This window comes from Elephantulus edwardii, unplaced genomic scaffold, assembly GCF_000299155.1.
Source record: "Elephantulus edwardii isolate Elephantulus edwardi_28Jun2011 unplaced genomic scaffold, EleEdw1.0 scaffold00075, whole genome shotgun sequence".
Classification (NCBI taxonomy): domain Eukaryota; kingdom Metazoa; phylum Chordata; class Mammalia; order Macroscelidea; family Macroscelididae; genus Elephantulus; species Elephantulus edwardii.
Window position 1 is genome coordinate 611,273 of NW_006399825.1, and position 16,977 is coordinate 628,249.

Genomic DNA, 16,977 nt, shown 5'->3' on the forward strand with positions numbered 1-16,977 from the left:
ATCACCATAGGCTCTTGCTCATATGTTGTTTCATGAAATTCTTCTGTGTCTTCCAATTCCTTTCGATACAGTGACTCAGTATATTCCTTCCATTTTCTTTTAATACTTCTTGGATCATTTAACATTCTGCCGAAAGCATCCTTGATTATAGCAACTCAAAGGTTGAATTTGTTCTTCAGTTCCTTGAGCTTAAGATATGCTGAGCGAGTTCGGCCCTTTTGATTTTCTGACTCCAACTCCTTGCACATTTCATTGTAATATTTTGTTTTGTCACCCCATGCTGCCTTTTGAAATCTTCTATTCAACTCTTTAGTATCTTGAATTCTTCCCTCTGCTTTGGCTTCTCTGCACTCCAGTACAATTTTCAGAGTATCTTCTGACATCCATTTTGGTCTTTTCTTCCTCTTCTGTCTTTGCAATGATCAAATTGAGTCATAATTTTTTTGTCTTTAGATTAGTATTAAATTTGTTTTGGAAATACTTTTCTCTTTACACTTGCAGTTTTTAACAGCTGCTATTGAAGTATAAGAATAACCAGAAACAGTTTTGAATGCTAAAAAGCATCCCCCATCACCACCAATCTGTATGATAGGTTACAGCTCATTTAGGAATGCACATGTTATAGAACAAAAAGAAAAAATTGAAAAAAACACTTGCTTGGCTGATAGAGATGCATAAATTGGGTGAAGTGTACTAGCCGTATGATTTAGTCTGTATTTGTACAAACTTTAAGCATTAAAAAGTGTTCCTTGTTTTAAAACCTTCGTTTCTTTTATTTCCTCTTTCTCCATAATTGTTTTAATACATTGAGAAAGACACGTTTAAAAATACTCTTTCCCCCCATACTATTTACTAATTGTTAGTTGACTTTGAGTTAGCTCTGACTCATGTCCAGCATACATTCAACAAAATAAAGCATTTTTAGGTTTTGCATCCTCTTCACAGTTGCTTTATTATTGTGGTCTCCATGTGTTTTGAGTGCTTTTCAATCTAGATGGCCTGTCTTCAAACACTGTATTGAAGACAAGTCTGTTGTGATCCACTGAGTTTTCACTGAGTAGTTTTCAGAAGTAGACAAGTGAGTCTTTCTTTTTAGTCTGTCTTATTGTGGAATCTCTGTGAAATCCATCAAACATGAGAGACCCTGCTAATATTTTAAAATTTGGTGACATCATTTCTAGTATTAAAACACTATTTAAGCCAATATAGTATAATAGTATCATAAACGGACACGTTGTCAAATTGACTAAATAAAGGAAGTTATTTAGAAGCAGTTATTTAGGTCAGATACATAACTTTTGCATTTCTTACAGGCAGTGGTTTCTGCTTTGTGTATTTGTTCTTTCTTACTTGACACATGAGCCACATTTTATGTGTTTAACGTCAAATCATCAGTGTTTTTGTGATATTCTGGTAATTACCTATATATAATTACTTGAAGTTTCTTAAACATTTGATGTGTTTCACATAAAAGGTCTTCTGTCAAAAATTGTTTCCTTAGTATTTTTAAATGTGTTAAAGATTTGCACTGCAAACCCAAAAGTAGGTTATTATAACCCTCCAGCTGCTCCATGGGAGAAAAATGGGTCATCTTCTCCCACGTGACTAAATGCGTCTGGAAACTTGCTGGAGTGTCAGCTAGGGCTGGGACCCATACTGTCAATGGTACACAAAATGTTGACAGACTATCACTGTCCTTAAAAACATGCAGAGGTCTCTGTCCTATAGTCAATCTTATCTTTGTCCGTTGATTCTAATATCTCTTATACTGATCTTGGCTTCCTTCTTCAGCACTTTTCCTCACTGATTATAACTCTTAAGTTAGCTTGAGCTGTCTTCAGTGTTATTGTTGTTAGCGGGTGCCTTCACAAAGACTATGACTCATAATAATCCTATGAACAACAGATCTGAATTTTGCCCTGTCCTGTGTCATCCTCATCATCTCTGATATGCTCACCCTATTGTTACAGTCATGTGTCAACTTATTTCACTGAGGGATTTCTTTTGTTTAACTGATCCTCTACTTTTATTAGCAAGATGCCTTTTCTAGGGACTAGCAGCTCTTCTTGACAACATATACAAAATATGTGAGACTAAGTTTCACTATCCTTGCATATAAGAAATGAACTGGATGCACTTCTTCCAAGACAGACATGTTTGTTCTTTCTACAGTCCGCAGGATATTCAGTATTATTCAACAACAAGACAGTTCAAAAGCATCAATTCATTTTCTGCCACCCTTATTTATTGTTATTTATTATTCAACTATAAGATGCATAGAAAGCAATGAAAAAGACATTTATTGAATCATTACTCTTTAGCACTTTAGAAAGGTCCTTGGCAGCAGATTTTCCCAAAGCAAAATGTCTTTCAATTTGTTGATTGCTGCTACCATGGGTGTTGACTGTGGATTCAAAATGAAATAATTGGTAACTTCAATTTTTTCTCTATCTCTCGTCATGTTGCCTATTACTCCAGTGGTGAAGATTTTTCTTTTCCTGAGGTTGAGATATAACCCATAGTCTTTGATCTTCTGGGGTAGGGACAGCAAATCCTCTTCACTTTTTGTAGACAAGGTTGTATCATTTGCATAACACAGGTTGTTGATGAGTTTTCCTTCCAATCTTGATACCACATTCTTCTTTAAATAGTCTAGCTTTTCAAATTATTTCCTCAGAATACAGATTGAATAGGTGTATAGAAAAGATACAATCCTAGAGAGCTCTGGTGGCCTAGTGGCAAGAAGCTGCACTGCAATCCCAGAGGTGTGCGGGTTGAATTCACCAGATCCTTTGCTGGAGAAAGAGGGACAATCTCCTCCAGTACCAGTCAGATCCAATCTGATGGTACACACACACACAAATAATAAAACTGAAAAAAAAAGATACACCCTGATACAAATCTTTCATGATTTTAAGCCATGCAGTATTCCTTTGTCCTTTTTGGACAAAATTCTTGGTCTATGTACAGGTTTCATATGGGCACAATCAAGTGTTCTAGAATTTTCATCCTGCTCAATAATAAGCATAATTCATTATGACCCCCAAAGTCAAATGCCTTTACACAGTCAATAAAACACATGTAAAAATCTTTTTGTTACTCTGTGCTTTTATTCAAGATCTATTTGATATCAGTGATGATATCCTTCATTCCACAGTCTCTTCTGAATTCAGCTTGAATTTCTGTCGTTTCATATCTATATAGATTCTACTCAACTTTTAATAGCCTTCAGCATTATCTTACTTGCATGTAATTGTAATGACATTGTTAGATAATTTCCACATTCTGTTGGGTCATCCTTTTTGAACAGAAACAAACAAGGATCTCTCCCAAATTTTTCGAGCTAATGAGAATGTTGAAGACTTCAACTGTTTAATGAAATATGTCAATTGTTATTCCATTAATTCTTGCAGCTTTACTTTTTATCAGTGGCTTCAGTTTAGCTTGAACTTCTCTTGAAAATTACTGGTTCTTGATCATATGTTGTTGCTGTGTTGTTATTCCATTAATTCTTGGAGTTTTATTTTTTGCCAATGGCTTCAATGCAGCTTGAACCTCTCAATCAGATGTTACTTCTTAACAATTCTAAGATTTTTCCAAATGCATAGGAACATTTACAAAACAGCATTTTCATGACATGTAAAGACATAAAGCCTCAATAAATTTCAAGAAGCAGCATCATAAAGACACTATGTGATCACAATACAGTCACCTTGTTGTGGTTATCTGCTGTTGAGTCAAGTACAACTCACAGTGAACCTAAGAACAGCCAATTTGAATCCTGTCATGACTGTGCCATGTTAAAAATAAACAAACATACAACAACCTCTATAAAGGAAATTGTTGTGTATTTGAAGAACAAAAACACAGTTTAAAATAACTTTCACAATGATGAATAAATTAAAATGTAAAACTAAACTGATAATGTTGTTGTTGTTGTGGTGTTGATTGCCTTGAAGTCGAGCACAACCTATAGCCACCCTATGAACAAAAAGTCTGAAGTCTTTTTATATAATGTTTATCAAAGTTCATAGAGTCAAAGGAAAAAAAATCTACCAACAAATAGAAAAGTTAAACATAGTAATTATCTGAGAAAAAGTACTTCAAAACTGACTACATAAGAAATTAATGTTTGAATAGTTACACACTACTAAAAATACTGAAGTAGTAGTTTTCTTTTTACATTTTAAACCAACAACAATAAAAACAGATAATTTCTCCTTTAAAAAAATATCAGAGGTCAGGAAAACAATGGCAAATTTTCAATGAAAATATCAATTAAATATATATTATTTCTTCTAGATAATAGGAAAAGAATGAGAACTATCAAATTTATTGTATAATTTCTAGTAGTCTTTTCTGGGAATGAATTCATCCAGGGAAATTAAAGTCTATGTACTAAGAACTATAAAATATTTTTAAACATTTAAAGGAGATGTAAAAAGTGGAAATATATTCACGTCAAAAAAATAAGTCTCATAAAACAAATATTGTATAAAACCATTATTGTATAATGGGTATGAGCACCCAAGGTGGGGAGAAGGCAGTAGGTGGTGAGGATGGGTGGCAGTGGGGTAGGTTGCTTAATCATAGGATCTCACAATTTGATGGATGGAGAAAGGGGTGGGGAAAGGAAAGAGGAAAGATCCAGTGTAAAAAAATCAATGTATACTAACCTTGTAAGTAAACCAGATTAAAAAAAAAAACACAAAAAACCCTTAATATTATAAAGATGTCAGTATTGCTCACAGAAATCTATAGATGCTAACAATCTCTATAAGAGTCTATGATCTTATTTTGCCAGAAAGGATAAAGAAATCTTCAAGTTCCTATGAAAGGAGTTTTTAACAGCAAAACCTTAATTCAAAGCGATAGTAAGTGAAAACCAGACCAGGTGCTGATTGTAGGACAGACCACCAACTACTCATATGCAAATTCAAGTTGAAGTTGAGGGAAATTAAGTCAAGTCCACAGGAACCAAGATTTGACTTTAAGTCTGTCCCACTCGAATTTCAAAACCATCTTAGGAACAGGTTTGAGGCCTTGAGCACCAATGAGCATAGACCAAATGAGCTCTGGGAGGATATCAAGAAAATTGTCCATGAAGAATGTGAATGATCCTTACAAAGGCTAAAGAAGAAGAAAAGACCAAAATGGATGTCAGATGAGACTCTGAGTATTGCATTAGAGTGCCGAGAAACCAAAGTTAAAGGAAGAAATCAAGAAATCAAAGAGCTGAACAGAAAATTTCAAAAGGCAGCTCGGGACGACAAAACAAGATATAATGAAATATGCAGCGAGCTGGAGTCAGAAAATCAAAAGGGCCAGACTCGCTTAGCGTTTCTTAAGCTGAAGGAATTGAAAAACAAATTCAAGCCACGGGTGGCAATACTTAAAGATAGTATGGGTAGAATGTTGAATGATCCAGGAAGTATCAAACGAAGATGGAAGGAGTACACAGAGTCACTGTATCAGAAGGAATTGGCTGACACAGAGGAATTTCATGAAATAACATATGAGCAAGAACCTATGGTGATGAAGGAGGAAGTTCAAGTTGCTAGGAAGGAATTGGCAAATGAAGAAGACTCCAGGAGTTGACAGCATACCAATTGATTTATTTCAACAAACAGATGCTGCCCTGGATATACTCACTAAGTTGTGCCAGGAAATCTGGAGGACAGCCAGCTGGCCAACTGACTGGAAGAGATCAATATTTGTTCCCTTTGCAAAGAAAGGCTACCCAACAGAGTGTGGAAATTATCGAACAATATCATTGATATCACAAGCAAGCAAGATTCTGCTGAAAATTATCTAAAAACGTTTGGAACAATATGTCAACAGAGAACTGCCCAATGTGCAAGCTGGGTTTAGAAGAGGTCGTGGTACTAGGGATATTACAGCTAATGTAAGATGGATCTTGGCAGAAAGCAAGGAATACCAGAAGAATGTCTATCTGTGCTTCATTGACTATGCAGAGGCTATTGACTGTGTGGATCACAGCAAGCTGTGGGTGACTCTGAAAAGAATGGGAATCCCAGAACATTTGATTGTGCTAATGTCAAACCTATACTTGGACCAAGAGGCAGTCTTCAGAACAGAGCAGAGCAGGATGGTTCAAAATCAAGAAAGGGTTCCATCAGGGATGTATTTTGTCTCCACACCTCATCAATCTGTATGCAGAACAGATCATCTGAGACGCTGGGCTGTACGAGGAGGAAAGTGGCATCAGGATTGGTGGAATAATCATCAACAACCTGCGTTATGCAGACAACACAACCCTGCTCACTGAAACTGAGGAGGACCTGAAGCGCTTGCTACAGAAGGTCAAGAACTGCAGTCTTCAATATGGATTGAAGCTCAATATCAAGAGAACAAAGATTCTCACCACTGCGCCAATTGGCAGCATCAGTATGGATGATGAAGAGATTGAGATTAGTTAACAGTTTTAGTTTGCTTGGCTCCACAGTCAACACTCTTGGTAACAGTAGCCAGGAAATCAGAAGATGAATTGCATTGGTGAAATTCAGCTGTGAGGGACCTCTCAAGAGCACTGAAGTGCAACGACGTCAGGCTGGAACTAAGGTGCGCCTGATCCAGGCTATAGTCTTTGCAATTACGTGCTATGCATCGGAGAGTTGGACAGTGAATAGGGATGATAGGAAGAAAATTGATGCCTTTGAATTGTGGTGCTGGAGAAGAGTGTTGATTATACCATGGACTGCTAAGAGAACAAACAGATTTGTCCTGGAGAGGGTGAAGCCAGAATGTTCCCTGGAATCAAGGATTCTTGCAATGAGGGACAAGTCCTTGGAGAGCGACATCATGTTTGGGAGAGTGGAGGGACATCACAGGAGAGAAAGATCCTCGATGAGGTGGATTCAGTCTGTGAGTGGAGTGGTGGAAATGAATGTGTTTGAGACAGTGAGGTTGGCACAGGATAGAACGGCGTTTAGGGCTCTTGTACATAGGGTCGCTATGAGTCGCAAACGACTCGACGGCACATAACAACAACAGTCACAACTGTTTAGTATTAGAATGAGAAAAGGCATATAGACCTATGTTTTAGAAACAAAATAAAGGCACACAGAGCAGCGCTCACACAGAGAGTAAGCAGGACAAGTGGGATTTGAGCGAGAACTGTTATCGAAACAATTTGTTTAGGAGTGGCCTTGGCTGCGAGCTGGCAGAGAGTAGTGAGCCAAGGTAAAGCCCACTTGCCAAGAACAAGCAGGACAGAGGAAATTTGAATGAGGTATTTAGGGGTGAATCACTGCTGATTGCAGTACCACGTGGTACCCCTTCCCCTTATGCAGGAGGGAATGGGACAACTGGAGCTTGACTGGGGTGGCAGACCCATTTTTCAAGGGGAAAACTAAGGATTTCTGGCTTTCCATTCAGGTTCTCCCTCCCCACCCCTTCTCAGAGTGTGTTTACATGTGCTCACCTGCCCATGCTGCAACGTGAGTCTGCCCATGTATCCACCCTATGTGTATCTGTGTGTGCCTGCCCAACCATTTTCAGAAGCACTGATTTCAGATCAAGAACTGGCTATTAACTCAGGCATGAAAAACTCCACCACAACAAAGTCATAAAAGAAGCAGGCTACCTTACATCCTACACCAGCCCAAACAAGATGTCATCCCCAAAAAGTGACACAGTGTCAATGGATTTCCTGAAGCCAGAAAGTCTGATGGAACTTTCTAATACAGAATTTAAAAGAACACTGATTGAATATTTTCAATTGTGAAAGACTAACTTGAAGAATTATAGGACATTACAAGCAAAAACCAGGAGGAGTTTAAATAATACAAAACAATGCAGATGAAACAAATGAGGCATTAGAGGCTCTGGAAAAACAAGAAACCACAATTGAAAATGTGAGGTAAAATGTTTCAGATGCTCTCAACATGATGGAGGGGCATATGAACAGAATTGAAGAGATAGAACATGGAACCAGTGAAACAGAAGATATAATTGTCACCACTGATGTGATAGAGTAAAAAGCAGAATCAAAAAGGAAGGAAAAAGAAGAAAGCATAAGAATAATGTGGGACACCATCAAGAGAAATAATATGTGCATGATCAGAATCACAGAACAGTAAGAAGCAAGTAAAGGTAGCAAGAAAGTTGTGGAAGAATTACTAGAGGAAAACTTCCCAGACATAATGAAGGATGAGAGAAAATATATTCAAGAGGCTGAGTGAACACCATAAAGAACTGACCCTAAAAGAAAAAAACATCAAGGCATGTCATAGTCAAATTTGCCAGAATGAAAGATATGAAGAGAATTCTGAAAGCAGCGAGGGAGAAACAAAGAATAACCTATAAGCAAGAGCAAACAAGATTAAGTGCCAATTTCTTAGCAGAAACCGTGCAAGCAAAAAGACAGTGGAATAGCACATATCAAACACTCAAAGAACACAAGTGTCAACCAAGAATACTGTACTTAGCAAAATTGTCCATCAAATATGAAGGAGAGATCAAGATATTCCCAGAGAAACAGATCCTAAGGGAGTGTGTAAAAACAATACCAGCATTGCAGGAAACACTGAGGGATGTCCTTTCTACAGAGGTACCACAGAAAGCAGGATGGACCAAAGTAATTACAAACAACACCAAAAATAATTCAACAAAATGATAGCAATAAAATCTTGCCTCTCAATAATCACACTGAATGTGAATGGTTTAAACGCACCACTGAAGAGAAAAAAAGTAGCAGATATGATAAAAAAACAAAATCCATCAATATGTTGCCTACAAGAGACATACCTGAAAACTGAAGATGAAGAAAGACTAAAAATAAAAGGGTGGGGAAAAATATACCAAGCAAATGGCAACCAGAAAATAGCAGAAGCAGTGATATTAATCTCTGATAAAATAAATGTCAATGTAAAAAAATCACAAAGCACAAGAAAAGTCACTACATAATGCTTAAATGGTCAATAGAACAAGAGGACAAAACAATAATAAATATATATTCATCAAATGAAAAACCTGCAAATTATATTAAACAAACATTAACAAAACTGAAAAAGACAATAGACAATACTACTATAGTATGTGGAGGCTCCACTACACCACTCTCAAGAAAAGTGGAACTACCAGAAAAAACTCAATAAAGATGTTGAAGAGTTAAACCACACAATAAACAAACTCAATCTCATAGATATTTATAAGCTAATACACCCCAAAAAGTCACAGTACAACTTCTTTTCCAATGTGCATAGATCATTCTCCAGGATAGATCACATTACAGGTCACAAGGCAAGCATCAGTAAATTAAGAAGCATAGAATTATTACAAAGTATCTTCTCATACCACAATGCTACAAAATTAGAAATTGCAAGAGGATAAAGGAGAAAAACCCATACATTAAAAGCTGAACAACACCTTCCTTGAACATGAGTGGGTACTAGAAGAAATAAAAAATGAAATTAAAAAGTTTCTTGAAACAAATGAAAATGAAAACCCTGTTTACCAAAACCTCTGGGAAGGTCAATTCATAGCAATAAGTGAACACATCAGAAGGTAGGATAAAATGACCATTGACTCTCTATCCCAAGATCTCCAACAAAGTTAAAAAGAACAGCCAAAAAACCAAACACCCTCTAAAAATACTGAAATTATAAAAATTAGAGCAGAAATAAATGATATAAAACAGAAAAACAATAGAAACCATCAACAAAACTAGGAGTTGATTCTTTGAAAAGGTCAATAAAATCAACAAACCACTAGCAAAACTAACAAAGAAGAGGAAGCAAAAGACCCAAAAAAATCCAAATAAAATGTGAAACGGACAACATCACAACAAAAGTGACTAAAATGAAAAGGCTAACAATGAAATATTATTAAAAACTGTACTTAAACAAATATGAAAACCTATAAGAAATGGACAAATACTTAGAAATTTACAACCTACCTAAACTGACATAGACTGAAATGGAACACCTGAACAGTCCATTACAAAAGAAGAAATTGAAAAGGTAATAAAATAACTTCCAACCAAAAAAAGCCCTGGACCAGATGGTTTTACATGTGAATTTTATTAAACATTCAGAGAAGATCTGTCACCTACTAGACATAAACTATTTCAGAAAATAGAAAAGGATGGAATTCTCCCAGACTCATTCTATGAAGCAAGCATTCCTTGATACCATGGTAAGGTAAAGGCACAACCAAAATAGAAAACTGTAGGGCAGTATCTCTCATGAAGAGAGATGCAAAAATCCTGAATGAAACACTGGCCAATAGAATCCAATGATACATAAAACAAAAAATAATTCACCATGAGTAAGTGGGTTTCATAACAGGTATGCAAGGATGGTTCAACATAAGAAAAACAATCAATGTAATTCACTACATTAACAAAGCAAAGAACAAGAATACAAGAATCCATGATCCTATCAATTGATACAGAAAAGGCCTTTGACAAAATTCAACAATCTTTCCTAATTATAACACTCAAGAAAATAAGAAGATTAGAATGGAATTTCTTTAACATAGTAAAAAGTATATATGCCAACCTGAGAGCGAACATTATTCTCAATGGAGAGAGATTAAAGGCATTCCCTTTGAGAACAGGAACTAGGCAAGGATGCCCACTATCACTTCTATTCAATATGGTATTAGAAGTCTTAGCGCTAGCAATAAGACAAGAGAAGGAAATAAGAGGAATACAAATTGGCAAAGAGGAGGTAAAATTATCTCTGTATGTAGATGAGATGATAGTATATTAGAAAATCCTAAAGACTCAGCAAGAAAATTTCTGGACATAGTTGACCAATTCAGCAAAGTGGCAGAATACAAATTAACAAAAATCAATTGGATTTCTGTACAGTGAGAGAGAATACAGAACTGGAGCTCAGAAAAACAATAGCCTTAACAATAGTTAATCACAAGATAAATATACTTGGGAGTAAATCTAACCAGAAGCACAAATGATCTAGTCAAAGAAAATTACAAAACATTACTACAATAACAAAAAAAGACTTGGAGAAATGGAAGAATATACCTTGCTCTTGGATAGGAAGAAACAATATTGTGAAAATGACAATACTACCAAAGGCAATGTTACCTATTCAATGCAGTCCCAATACAAATACCAATTCCATTCTTCAACGATATGGAAAAAGCAATCTCCAGTTTCATTTGGATAGGAAAGAGGCCTCAAATAAGCAAAGCACTCCTCAAAAAGAGAAAGAAGGTAGGAGGTATCCCCTCCTTGATTTCAAATCCTACTACACTGCCATGGTGATCAAGACAGGGTGGTTCTGGTACAATGATAGACACATAGATCAATGGAATAGAATTTAGAACCCAGAAATCAGTCCATCTGCCTGTGGTCAACTGATTTTTGACAAGAAGATGAAATCAGTTTAGTGGGGAAATGACAGCCTTTTCCACAAATGGTGTTGGCAAAATTGAAAACGAAAAAAAGACCCACACAAGACACAAAAAAAAAATCAAAGTGGATCAAGGACCCAGGACTAAAACCAAGGACTATAAACTTTATTAGAGAAAAATTTGGAAGAACTCTAGAAACCCTAATCCACAACATAAACAGTCTTCCAAGCATTCTGAAAAACCTGCAACCAGGAGAGAATAAAACAGATGAATGGGACCTTCTAAGAATCAAAAAACTATGCGCAACCAAAAACTTCAACAGGGTAAAAGTGAAGCCACAGACTGGGAAAAAATATTTGGCAATGACATGTCTGATAAGGGACTTACATCTTGATTTTACAATATACTCAAGCACCACAACAAGATAAAGGTTGAAAAATGGGCACAGGATACGAACAGACACTTCACCAAAGAAACATTCAGATGGTGTACAAGTACATGAAGAAATGTTCAAAATCTCTAGCTCTAAGAGAGATGCAAATCAAAACAATTATGAGACTTTAGACTTTTATCCACATTTTACTACTTATCCTTCTATTTCTACAATAATAATAGTAAAATTTAAGAGCAAACAACAAATGCTGTAGAGGATGCGGAGAAACTGGAACCCTTATTCACTGTTGGTGGGAGAGTAAAATGGTGCCACCACTATGGAAGTCAGTATGGTACTTTCTCAAAAAGTTGGAAATATAAATATCATTTGACTCAGCAATTCCACTGGGAATATATCCTCTAAAAAAAACCAGAACTGCCACCCAAGCAAATATATGCATACCCATGTTTATAGCTGCTCTGTTCACAATAGCAAAGAGTTGGAAACAACCTAACTGCCCATCAACAAATAAATGACTAGGGAAGCTCTGGTATAGTCACACAATGGAATACCATGCAAGCACTCAGGAGAAAGAATTTAGAAAAATACTGTATACACATAACATGAGAGACACTAGAGAGCATTATGCTGTTTACACTAACTCAGTCTGATAAGGACAAACAAACCTTGTAGAAATAGAAGGATAAGTAGTAAAATGTGGATAAAAGTCTAAAGGGAGACAGGGAAGGGACAGGGGAACTGAAGAGAGGGAGATCACGGAGTTGCTGAGTTTGTAAGCAGAGGGAGGAGGTAAAAGAATTAGGGAAGATCCAGTGGAGACATAAGACACACAATGTCTGGGAAAGACCTTATGAAACTCAAAGTGAATGAAGGAATGTGTGAAACATAATGTATATGAATGAAACACAAAGTATACAAATTTTGTATGCAAACCAATATATAATAAAAATATTTTTAGAAACAAAAAATATTGCAACTTAATTTCAAAAATTATATTTAATTTAAATATCATTATGTTAAGTATAAATAAATTGAAAATAAATTACATATAATTAAAACAGGCAGAAAATTGGAATAGACAATTCTCAAAAATATATGCAAATGGCCTATAAATAAATGAAAGGATATTAGTCAACTGAGGAAATGTTTATCAAAACTGAGATGAGAGAGTATGTGACATCCACTACGATGACTGAAGGAAGCTCTGGTAGCTTAGTAGGGGGCAAGTAATTGTGCTGTCAACCCAAAGGCAGGTGGATCAAATCCACAAGTTGCTCTGTAGCAGAAACTTAGACAACTTTTTCTGGTGCAAATTATAGCCTATAAAAACCTTGCTGGAGGGTTACTTATGAGTCAGTTTCAACTCCACAGTACATAACAACAACAGGACTGCTGATTCAAAAATAAGAAAATAATTGTGGGCAGAGATGTAGAGAGATTGCAAATCTCATTCATTGCTTAAGGAATAAAACCAAACCAAAACAAAACAAAAAAACCCACAGAACTATGGTATCATCACTGTTTAAACCAGTTTTGTATTTCCTTTAAAACATTAAATTCCGGGGAGCTCTGGTGGCCTAGTGGCAAGAAGCTGCACTGCAATCCCAGAGGCTCACAGTTCGAATCCACCAGATGCTCTGCCGGGGAAGGAGGGACAATCTCCTCCTGTACCAGTCAGATCTGATTTGATGGTACCCACAAATAATAAAATGAAAATTAAAAAAACACCAACCATTAAACTCCTCATTCCTATTTTTAAGTACAAATAAAAGACTTGATAACTATTAATCAAATGATGTTTGCCAACCAATTTCCATAGTATAACTATTCTAAACAATAAAAAAACAGAATCTGAGTGTCTGTTTAACAACACTATCTGTTATATACACACACAATGAAATATTCAACTATAGAAGGAATGAAGTTCTGGAACATATCACAATGTCAAAAAATCTTGAAAATTATGGGCTAAATAAAATTAAGCCAGTTATAAAGAGACAAATGTATGATTCCACTTATGTGGGATATCTGGAAAAAAGTTAACTCACAGAGACAGAGAAGGTAGATTAGGGCTTAGCAGAGTGTGAGGCGCGAGGGCGAGAGCACAGATCTGGTATATAGGTGGTAGATGCCATTGAATTGAGTACAACTCATAGCAGATCTATGAACAGCACATCTGAATCTTGTCCTATCCTGTGCCAGCCTCACAATTTCTGACGTGCTTACAGTCACTGTGTCAATTCACATAGTTAAGAACCTTCTTTTTTGCTGACCCTCCATTTTTCCAAGCATGATGTTCCTTTCCAAACAAGTCATTCCTAACAACATGTTTGACATTTATGAAACTAATTTTTACCATCTTTGTCTCCAAGGTGCATTATTTGCATCTTTTCCAAAACTTAACTGTTTATTCTTTTAGCTGTCCATGAGATATTCAGTGCTCGTCTTCAACACCACATTTCAAAGGCCTTCATTCTACTGTCATCCTTATTCACTGGCCAGCTCTCAGTAGCAATAATAAGTGACTGTAAAGATTATGACCTGAGTAGGATGTATCTTGAGCTTCAAATTGTCATCATTGCTCCTCAGTAATCTGGAGAGGCCCCTAACTGTAGACTATATAGGTATACAGTGAGTGCTCAATAAATATTGGAGAGGGATGTGATGCTTGAAAAGGCCGAGGGTTGGCAAAGGAGAAGAACCAAGTGGATTAACACAGTGAAAGCCAAAATGGGCTCTAATGTGTCGGGAAGTATGAGAAATGGCACATTCTAAGACAGGGTTCAGATCTGTTTTCATAGGGTCACAATGAGTCATACTCGACAGCACCTAATAACAACAACATAACTACAATAAATATTGTTGTTATGTGCCATCAAGTCACTTGCAACTCAAAGCGACTTTATGTATAACAGCTCTATACCCCACTCTATCCTGTGTCAATCTTATTGTCTCTAACACACCTACCTCCATTACCCCAGTCACTGATTGAATCCATCTCATCAAGGGTTTTCCTCCCTTGTTCTCTCCCTCCACCTTCCCAAGCACAATGTCCCTCTCCAAGGACTGGTCCCTCCTTGCAACACTTCCAAAGTATGTCAGACAAGCTTCAGAATCCTTGCCTCCAAGGAGTAGCCTGGTTTCATCCTCTTCAGGATGAACCTCTTTGTGCTCCCAGCAGTCCATGGTATATTCAGTACTCTTCTCCAGCACCACAGCTCAAAGGCATCAATTCTCCTATCATCCCTAGTCATTGTCCAGCTTTCCAGTGCAGAGCAAGTAATTGCAAAGACCATGACCTGAATCAGGGACACCTTAGGCTCCAGATGACATTGTTGCTCTTCAGTACTTTGGAGAGGTCTCTGACAGCAGACTTTCTCATTACAATTACTCTTTTAATTTCCAGGCTGCTGGTGACAAGAATGTTGAGTGTGGAGCCAATTATGCAGATGACACACCTTTCTCGCTGAAACTGAGGAAGACCTGAAGTGCTTGCTGCAGAAGGTCAAGGACTGCAGCTTTCAATATGGAGTGAAGCTCAACATCAAGAAAACAAAGATTCTCACCACTGGTACAATTAGTAATATCATGATAGACGATGAAGAGACTGGGATTGTTAACAAGACATATTAGTTGTAATTATTATTACTATTAGTATTATTATTTCTCTCGTTGTAATTGGGTTGTGGTAGGTTATGAGTACATGTGTTTTCCACAGAATACTATCTTGTTAAAGTCAACTCTCTTCTCTAACTGTGATGTAAGGTACCATTTTGTTCAGTCACTTCATTGTCATTTTCCTACACACATGCAAACCAAATTTCTGCAAGAATTTGTATTTAAAAGCAAAACCAATCCAACTCACATTACTTCTGAAGACACCTTTCCAGTTATTACCACTTTTCCTAAGTATTACACAAACATATCACCAAAACAGCTTTCCCAATAATCTAGAAAAACAGACTGTGTTCCCAGAAACCAAGTTAAAAATGACCTTATATGACATTATCACAACTGAGTCTGACCTCTGTAATCTTTATTCGGGTGAGCAACACTATAAAACTAAGTGAGTAAATAAGTGTAAAATACTGGTAAAAGGTCACTTGGTTGTTTTTTTATTTCTTTGAAACTTTTAATGGGGCATTAATATGTTTTAATTGGATTCAACAGTTTTCAATCTAAAAAAATAGTGTTTTCCAACACTCATTTCTTTCTATAAGATACAGAAAATTATTATCTATCTTCATATAATTTTGTGCTTAAGGAATCCTTTGATCTAACTTATAAAAATTCCAAAAAAGTCTATATTTCTCAATGTACCACAGACTTAGGACAAAAGCAAGGCATACAGAAAAAGTAAGTGACTTTCCTATGTCATGATCAAGAATTTGGCTCAGGTATTTTAATTGGTATTTAAGGCTTTTTTAAATTAGACTTTATAATTTATATTATTTAATTTATAACTTGCTTTGTGTCACAGATGACTCAATGGCACATAAAAACAACATACATATTTAACTATATCAGGACTACAAAGTGATCCACAAGAACAATTAATGTTGCACATTTATATCAATTTTAGGAATTTTTTCAGATTAACTACTAACAGCATTTTATTTTTTTTCTCACATATGTAAATGTCTTTTAATTTATCAAACTAAAAAAAGATCAAAATACTTTTAAATGTTACCATTACTAAAGGTTTAAACATCTAAACTATCACTATAGACATCTTGCAATCTTTCAGACTAATTTAAATCAAGATATAAATTATTTTTAATTTCTTAGTTGATAATTCTAATTTTAGAAATAAAGAACTTAACAACTTGTAGCCTTTTAAAAATATTAACTTATGTGTTTGCAAACATAAAATTCATTCCACCTTGAATCCATTGCAGCATCTGGTTTTCCTTTTAACTGATGGTTGCTCCTCTGCTGTTGAATTCAAAGGATGATTTTGGTCCATGTTTGAACCATTGATATCATGGGAAAGATTTTTGTTCATTGTCAATGCTTGAAAAGAGTTGAGCACCTATTGACGGGAGAAAAGGCAGGATTTACTTCACTTTAACAACAAGCCATTCCAAATAAAGCAAAGTCACAAGATCAACACAAATCAAATAATAAGTCATCTACTAGTCACTTGGGGCCTAATCTGTGTAAGATTTGGAAATAAAAGGACTGTTGTTGTATACCGTGAAGTCTGAACCAAATCATAGCTGACCCTCTAGTGGATTTTC

General features: G+C 36.0%; 1 protein-coding gene across 1 annotated transcript in view; it reads right to left on the minus strand.

The window, feature by feature from the left end:
* The window catches only part of SLCO1B1 (solute carrier organic anion transporter family, member 1B1), a 97,672-nt gene extending 80,969 nt beyond the window's left edge, over positions 1-16,703 (minus strand). Inside the window, exon 1 of the mRNA XM_006889134.1 lies at positions 16,620-16,703. Coding sequence (XP_006889196.1) covers positions 16,620-16,703 — 84 coding nt within the window. The remainder of the gene's footprint in view (positions 1-16,619) is intronic.
* Positions 16,704-16,977: the final 274 nt, after the last annotated feature.